Source organism: Notothenia coriiceps, unplaced genomic scaffold, assembly GCF_000735185.1.
Source record: "Notothenia coriiceps isolate Sejong01 unplaced genomic scaffold, NC01 NC01_scaffold00000339, whole genome shotgun sequence".
Lineage (NCBI taxonomy): Eukaryota > Metazoa > Chordata > Actinopteri > Perciformes > Nototheniidae > Notothenia > Notothenia coriiceps.
Genome location: NW_011333040.1, coordinates 8,832,062 through 8,840,889, shown reverse-complemented (window position 1 = coordinate 8,840,889; position 8,828 = coordinate 8,832,062). Strand labels below are relative to the sequence as shown.

Below are 8,828 nucleotides of genomic sequence, written 5' to 3'. Positions count from 1 at the left end.
AGTCTACTTTGGTTTATCTATTGAAAAACCATTTTTGAGTTGATCTGTACAAACTCCTCTCTTCGTTAGCGACCAACGTAGGTTTCTTGTGGGTATGGATGACACTTTGTAACCCAACCTTTTGTAAGTAGAAACCCCGACAAAAAGACCGTTTCCCTGGCCTGCTGACTAGGCACATTTCCTGTTCTTTACCTTACCCCGGTACATAGCACCTCAAAAGACCTCACTGTTGGGGGAAGCGTAGTCGTTTCAACGTAACTTCTACTTTCACCGACTCCAGAAAGTCGTACTTGTTACTAGGCGTTTGTGGCCGGCGGGCCCCCGTTCTCTCACCGAAGCATTCTTCGAAAGTTCCAGGACCTCACCGGATCGGTCAGAGGTCTAGAGTTGGGATCTTGTTAAAACCTCCCTCAACCTTTCAGGCACAAACGGGTCGCTTGACGGGGTTTTGTATGAACGAGATCTCCCTCTAGACGTACCTCCTTACCCGGTTTTATGGTCGTTGTCAGACACTTGGAACACTTCTGAATGTCTTTGCAAACTAGGAGACAGTAACGTCTGTTTTCATATATTTGTTCCATACTCTAACTTGAAAACAATAACTGGTTTATGAATAAAACATTCTCCCAATCCTCTTCTGGATCATCTAAATGCTCTCTAGCAAACTTCAGACGGGCTTGGACATGTACTGGCTTAAGCAGGGGGACACGTCTGGCACTGCAGGATTTGAGTCCCTGGCGGCGTAGTGTGTTACTGATGGTAGCCTTTGTTACTTTGGTCCCAGCTCTCTGCAGGTCATTGACTAGGTCCCCCCGTGTGGTTCTGGGATTTTTGCTCACCGTTCTTGTGATCCTTTTGACCCCACAGGGTGAGATCTTGCGTGGAGCCCCAGATCGAGGGAGATTATCAGTGGTCTTGTATGTCTTCCATTTTCTAATAATTGCTCCCACAGTTGATTTCTTCACACCAAGCTGCTTACCTATTGCAGATTCAGTCTTCCCAGCCTTGTGCAGGTCTACAATTTTGTTTCTGGTGTCCTTTGACAGCTCTTTGGTCTTGGCCATAGTGGAGTTTGGAGTGTGACTGTTTGAGGTTGTGGACAGGTGTCTTTTATACTGATAACGAGTTCAAACAGGTGCCATTAATACAGTTAACAAATGGAGGACAGAGGAGGCTCTTAAAGAAGAAGTTACAGGTCTGTGAGAGCCAGAAATCTTGTTTGTTTGTAGGTGACCAAATACTTATTTTACCGAGGAATTTACCAATTAATTCATTAAAAATCCTACAATGTGATTTCCTGGATTCTTTCCCCCCATTCTGTCTCTCATAGTTGAAGTGTACATAGGATGAAAATTACAGGCCTCTCTCATCTTTTTAAGTGGGAGAACTTGCACAATTGGTGGCTGACTAAATACTTTTTTGCCCCACTGTATCTATCATCTATCAGCCACTACGCTTTTTTGCACTATTACAATACTGCTCATCACTGTACAGTTGTTTACATTAATTATTTGACCATCTATGTTTCTTGTAGTGGTTTAATTTACTCTTTTTACTGCACTGTTAGTATACAGTTTTATTATTATTCTGCGGTGTTTATTGTATCTTTGTAACCCTGGCACAGCAATTTCCTTCAGGATAAATAAAGTCTTATCTTATCTTATTTAATAAAAATGTTCCAACAAACATTTCTCACCATAGCTGTTGACGGGGTATGTTGGTGGTTATTTTTCGTCCTCTTTCACGTAGTATACTTCTGTGCTGCTGTTCCCCCAAACTGGGGGCATCCAAGCTGTTCATTTGTATGGATAGGTACCTTATACAACTAACTTCAACCCTAGCTATCCATTTAAGATGAATCACTTCCTCAAGTTTGATTTTGTGTTTTGATTTTTGGACTGCACATGAAAAAGCATATTCATTGCCCCAAATGTACAAAAAGAACATAATCCCACACATAAATGAGCAGTCTACCAGCTCTGGGTCGATGGTAATCACTCCCAGAAGTCTTACAACACACGATTCTTCCTCTGAACATGCTCCACTTAACAAATTCAAACACTTGTGCAAACTTTGAAGACACAAGAGAAACGCAATGCAGATTTCAACATTTCGCAATAATGCAATTTGGAGGTCAAACCGAAGGCCGGAAAAAAGGAAAACAGGGATAAAAACCACCCAGTCGTCTTTCCATCCATCTATCTCTATCTCTCTTTGCTCACCGGTACATCAATCTGGATCAGAGCGATGTCAGCCTTCTCGTCCACATCTTTGATCTTAGCGTCGTACTTGGCTCCGCTCTTCAGCTCCACCTGGAGGAAAAACAAAACATAAAATACATGAATAAACATAAAAACACTGTTCATCACAAAAACACTACGAGTATGATTCTTTTGCAATGTCTTAAGTCCAGTACGGCTGCTAAAAATACCTTGATTCGGTGCTTGTTGGCCACCACGTGGGCGTTGGTGACGATCAGTCCGTCTTCTGATACTATAAACCCGGAGCCGCTGGCGACCGCCACCTCCCGCTTAGAGAACATCATCCTGAGTAGAAAGAGGTACGGTCACTCTCCTGACTTATAGGCACAAACAACAACGTGAGGTCATCAATCCAACTCAATAACATAAATAAATGTGAACTAAACTTCTACACTTGCTTCAGTAAACTGCAGGTGTGTTCAGAGGAACCCAGGGATGACACATTTAATGGATGAAAATTGTAGTTTTGCAAGACTTTGGTCATAAACCGAAGTGTTAATCATGTTCAAATGTTAAAACAGGATGGAAAGTCCTCCACAAAGTTATTACAATAAAGGAGGAGGACATGAATCTGTAAAAATCTGATGACAAGACATCCAATATTTCACTATTTGTCAAATAAAGCCCTGGAAAAAAATGAAGAGACTGCAGCATTATCAGTCTCTCTGGTTTTATTATTTACAGGCATTCATTTGAGTAAAATGAAATGTTTTATTATTTTATTTTATAAACTACTAACAACATTTCTCAGACACTGGAATGAAATGGCTGCCATACATGTAGAGATTGAGATTTGAGAAAAATGTTGACTGCTTTCTTCATTTTTTACAGAGCTGTATGTCACGGTCACGCCCAGATACATGTACATGACACTGTAATGTTGTTTTTTCAAGTAAACATCATTGATTGATATTCTACTTCCCAACATTGACATTTACATATTTTGACATGTTCAACTGTATCAGTTCCTTCATGTGTTGAGTTGTCTCCCTGACTCAGACTGCAAGGAATCTGGGTGTGACCCTAGATAACAATCTATCCTTCACTGCAAACATCGCTGCTACAACCCGCTGCTGCAGATACACTCTTTACAACATCAGGAGGATACGTCCCCAGCTGACCCAGAAAATAGCGCAGGTTCTGGTCCAGGCTCTCGTCATCTCACGCCTAGACTACTGCAACTCCCTCCTGGCTGGTCTACCTGCATGTGCCATCCGACCTCTGCAGCTCATCCAGAATGCAGCGGCTCGTCTGGTCTTCAACCTTCCAAAGTTTTCCCACACCACGCCGCTCCTCCGCTCCCTTCACTGGCTTCCGGTTACTGCTAGAATCCACTTCAAGACATTGGTACTTGCGTACCATGCTGCGAATGGATCTGGCCCTTCCTACATCCAGGACATGGTTAAACCGTACACCCCAGCACGTGCACTTCGCTCTGCATCAGCCAAACAGCTCGCTGCACCCGCACTGCGAGGGGGACCCAAGTTCCCATCAGCAAAAACACGTGGGTTTGCTATCCTGACTCCAAAATGGTGGAATGAGCTCCCCATTGAAATCAGGACAGCAGAAAGCTTACACATCTTCCGGCGCAGACTAAAAACTCATCTCTTTCGACTCCACTTCGAGCGATAGAATTACTAACAAAGAACTGCTAACAAAGCACTTATATACTAATAAAGGACTGGCTTATCAAAAGCCAGTTGAGTAGCACTTGAAATGTTTTGGCTCTATGAAACCTTTCTTCAAGTTTGTATCTTCTTGGTCGAATGCACTTACTGTAAGTCGCTTTGGATAAAAGTGTCAGCTAAATGCAATGTAATGTGTGCACACTGTGCCTCTCCTAAAAAGTTCTTAGGTTTAAAAAAACCTAAGAATTAATTAATTATAACTGATTTTGTATTTAAAACTGCTGTCCCAACGTAAAAATGATAATAGTAGTAACCTCATGGTGGCAAGAAGAAACGGGAATAAATCACTAAAGTCAAAAAGAATGTGAAATGCCAGCAGACCATAATTTGTATTAATGGCAATATTTGACCACCAGGTAATGTTAGATGCAAGTAACACAATAATAAAGACTATATCATTGGCCACTTATTTAATTTGAGTCTTTCGCTCTATTTGAACCCTTAACAGTAGAAAAGGAGGTTAATGTTAGGATTGTCAGGAAGTTGGGTCAGGTCGTTTTTCTTACTTGCGGTACAGTTCAATGTGAACGACAGCGGGGGCGATCTTCTCCACCACGTCAGCGATGAAGTTATACTTGAAACGAAGACTGTCAGGATTCTGCTGACCTGTAGGGAAGGGAAAGATAAGATAAGATAGGTGTACTTTATTGATCCCAATTTGGGAAAGTTTTGCGTTGCAGCAGTTTAAAAAGACAAGGCATTGTACATTAGAGAATGAAAAGACTAAAAATAAACAATTCAAAATGTAGACCTAGAAATAAAATAGCATTAAAAAAGTAGAAAATATACATGTTGAAATATAAATGTACAGTAAACTAAATATCAAGCAGGATATTATATATGAATTAAGTGTGTAAGGAATGGAATATTCAATTGAATATAAAGTTATCCAGTTATCCAAGGGAAGCTATGGAGCAGAGAGTTCTCTTCCAGCACAGTAAATAACCTTTATCACATACAATACTGGATCTTGGTTTGTTTGTCTTTGCTTGATATACCGATTCGTCTTCACACACCCACACACTACACACATTACTGATTAACTGTTTTTTTTGGAATTGGAAAATAATCATGTGTGGTCTCCTTGTTTTGTCTGCACTTGAGCCAGGGCGTGACACACACATAAAGCATTCCCATTCCTGGCTCTCCACTTCATCAGCACATGGTTACATTTATAATGTTCAGAGGCTGCACAGTAAGCGTCAAATTCTGTTGCCAATCTAGATAAAACATCTCTTTTTAAATGTTGTGCTAAACGTTATTCATTGGTGTCTATGAGACTCCTTAGTTTAATCTGAAGTTTTTGGTGCAGCTTGGTGAGAAACCACCTCCAGATGTGAAGCTCAGTGTTTGAACTACAGGCCTGAGAGCAGCTGCAGCCTGTCTGCTGCGCCCACTGATACTTATAAAACAAAGGAAGTGACTCAGAGCCGCAACAGATACCAGAAACAGAGAGATAGCAAGAGGGGTCCGGGTGGTGTACTGTAAGGATGTTTACTGAGAAAACCCTAACAGTCAATGTGTCCCCTAAAATAACCCCAATTCACTCCAGCAATGTCTTTCCTTTGTCATTCTACTGTTCATCGGAAAGACCTGCTGGGACCATTCAGGGGACTTTATACTGTTTGTTTGCTAAAGCAGCACATGGTACCAGATTTTAAGACACTATTACACAAATTCAATAAGTGTTTACAATGAAAACTCGGACCAATCGTTAGCAATTAGGAAAAAACGATGCCACTTAACTAACTACAGCAAATAAAAGCACATCAACAATGGTAAATCATGTACTTTTACTCCACTACATTTATTAGATACCTTTATACTTTACAGATCTGTATGAATGATGTGAAATATAATCAAGTGTTGAATCAGACTTTAGTTCCACTTGGAGTAAATTCACAAGCTACCCTGCAGTTTACAAAGTCATTCAAACTAGCTGCACCTTTACCAGCTTTGAGAACACTTTCATGATCAATCATTATAAAACATATCATAGATTATTCTGAAATGGACCAATCTGCAGAATGACTACTTTTACTTTTGGTACTTTAGGTATATTCTGATGCTAATACTTTTGGACTTTTACTTGAGTAACATTTTGAATGCAGGACTTTTACTTGTATCAGAATATTCCTACACTCTGGTACTTCTACTTTTACTCAAGTACAAGATCTGTGTACTTCTCCCACTTCTGTGTGCATGTTGTCTGTCTATCTATCTATCTATCTATCTATCTATCTATATCTATCTATCTATCTATCTATCTATCTATCTATCTATCTACGTATCAATCTATCTGTCTATAACTGTATTGACAAACATGAATGATACAACAGTGGTTCTGTAAATATGATTATCAATACAAGAATGTTATCGCAGAAAGGCTATAATTTGAAGCATTTTCATTAAGAATAACTGACAATAATGATGTGTATTGTCCCATTGCTCAACACTAAGTCCTATACAAGCATTTCAATGTTATGTCATGAGTCCTGCAACTGGTCCCATTGTGTCTAGGTTAACAGGTAAAGTTAGTAATTGATTCCTCTTCCATCAGTAACTTACACTGTAAAAACTCAAACGTTGACTCTAATTTAGAGTATTATGTCAACAGATCTCTCATAACTGTATTAGGTTAGTTGAAAGCAATAATATTCAGTTTAAGTAATAGGTTCAACTTAATATTATTGCTTTCAACTAACCTAATTTGTTGATATAATATACATACAAGACATTGAATTTAAGTAAACGGTTCAGTTTTTTCAGTGTACTGTTCGTGCCTCTTATGCAGCTACACCCAAATACCTTTCATATCTGTCACGATCTGTCTGTGTTTTGTTTTGTCTTGTCTTTTTCTGTCTTTGGTTTCCTGTTTTATTTTGAAAAGTGTTCCCCCCCTGTCTTGCCTGTTGCTTTCTGTCTGTGTTCCCTCCTGTCTGATTACCCGATTGTGTTCACCTTGTGCCCCTGTGTTTTCTCCTCCCTCCTCACATGTCTCTTGTTTCTTTGATTGGTCTTGTGTGTATTTAAGTTCTGGTTTTTCTGTCTGTCTTTGTTGGTTTGTGAGGCTAAGGGGCGGGACAACTCTAAGCAGTTGACAAATCACAACAGAGCCAGCCAGCTAACCAATCAGAGCAGACTGGGCTCTGGTTTCAGACAGAGGGTAAAAAGAGGTGCTGCAGCACAGGCAGTATGAGAACAATAAAGAGCTTTTTTAACATTAGAGCATGGAAACATGTCACAGAGGCACAACAAATTAGCATAATAGTGCAGAGTCATGTAATGTGTAGGAAAAAGAAGAGAACTGAATGGAGCCAATCAAACGAATGGAGAAATACTTAATCCTCAAACACAGTGCCAGCGAAACATTTACTGAGGTCAAGATCAACTCTACACTGAGTCAGAGAGTAAAGCAGAAGCAGGTAAATGTAGTGCCATACTGTCTCATCATCATGCAATTTGTAAACACAGAAAGATAGTATGAATTCTTCTTACAAAAAATAAATGAGCTGATTATTTATTCAGTATTTTTGCATCAATGTTTGCATCTGCCATTCTAAAATCTAAAAACAGATAGTTTACTTTGTAGGATGATGGGCAGCGATGGAACTTATATTTGATTTGTAGTTTGATAAAACTGTTTTCCTAGTTCTACATGGCCAAACAGTTTTTAGTTTTAATGAAAAGAAATGGCTCCAGAATGCAGCCCTAAAACATGAAATATCAGGCTTGACCGGCCGGAAACAAATTCCTCTAGTTTCTGAAAGAGTTGAGTCACCAGGCAACCGTGTTTTGTTGATGCTGTATCCAAGCCTGTCAATCTAACAAAGAGTGTGCAAGTCTGTACAGGAAGCAGAAACAATTCAAGAACAAATACAAAATTGATCCCTCCAGATCCAGACTTCCCTCCTCAGCTCAAAAAGTTCAAATCCTAAGAGAAGTCCTTCCCTCCTGGTTAAACCGATCAGAAGTGGGAGGAGAGAATATTAGGAAAGAAGAGAGGAGGGAACGGGAGTAGAGAAAGTGGAGGGAGAGGTGTTCGAAGAGATGAGACAGAAATAAAAAGTGACTCAAAGAATGGGAGGAAGGAGATGAATTAAAGAACAGATGGAACTTTTCAAATGTAGAAAAGTTGCAAAGAAATGTGCTAAAGCTGTGTGTCAGATTCAAACCATCCGCTGTAGCCCATTCTATGGAAAAAGTGCACATCCTGCTGTCATGACACACATGTGGACTGCAGAACACAGAGGTCAGAGAGGTCACAGAGGTTTTAGATGGGAAGCAGTGTTAAATAATACGACATTGTAACTTAACACTGGCCACAATCGTGTCATAGAATACTAAAATGCAAAGTCACAGTAGCTCAAGCAAACTTATTTACTTCTCGTTGGTTTTACAAAACGCTGTTAATCTACTGTACAGAATTTAATTTCACTCATCTTGATCTATTTTACATGTATTTAGTTTACTTATCTCTGCATTTACCTTCCCATTGGTGACTTGAAACATTCTCTTGCACTGTTTTTATTGTCTTGTCTATATTTATGCTGCATTGGAGGTGCATGAGACTAAGGATTGTCATTGCCAAAACGTAAATCTTGGCTTGCTACCATTTCCATATCTTATCATGGTAACAAATCACAAAACAGATTCATAGTTTATTGCCTTAATTTGTCCAAAAATCTATAAAGAGTTTAGGTATATGAGAACACTGACTAAAAGATGAAGTGGAGTCTGCTGCTGAAGTCATCAATTTCAAAGCACACTCGCACACTCTCACTCACTCACTCACTCACTCACTCACTCACTCACTCACTCACTCACTCACTCACTCACTCACTCACTCACTCACTCACTCACTCACTCACTCACACAC

The 8,828-nt window shown here is 39.8% G+C and overlaps 1 protein-coding gene across 1 annotated transcript in view; it reads right to left on the bottom strand.

Moving 5' to 3' along the window:
- The window catches only part of LOC104944757 (serine protease HTRA1B-like), a 221,043-nt gene that overhangs the window by 168,744 nt on the left and 43,471 nt on the right, over window positions 1-8,828 (bottom strand). The window contains exons 2-4 of the mRNA XM_010770333.1: window positions 4,456-4,555; window positions 2,432-2,546; window positions 2,223-2,312 (exon numbers count right to left, since the gene is read on the bottom strand). Coding sequence (XP_010768635.1) covers window positions 2,223-2,312; window positions 2,432-2,546; window positions 4,456-4,555 — 305 coding nt within the window. The remainder of the gene's footprint in view (window positions 1-2,222; window positions 2,313-2,431; window positions 2,547-4,455; window positions 4,556-8,828) is intronic.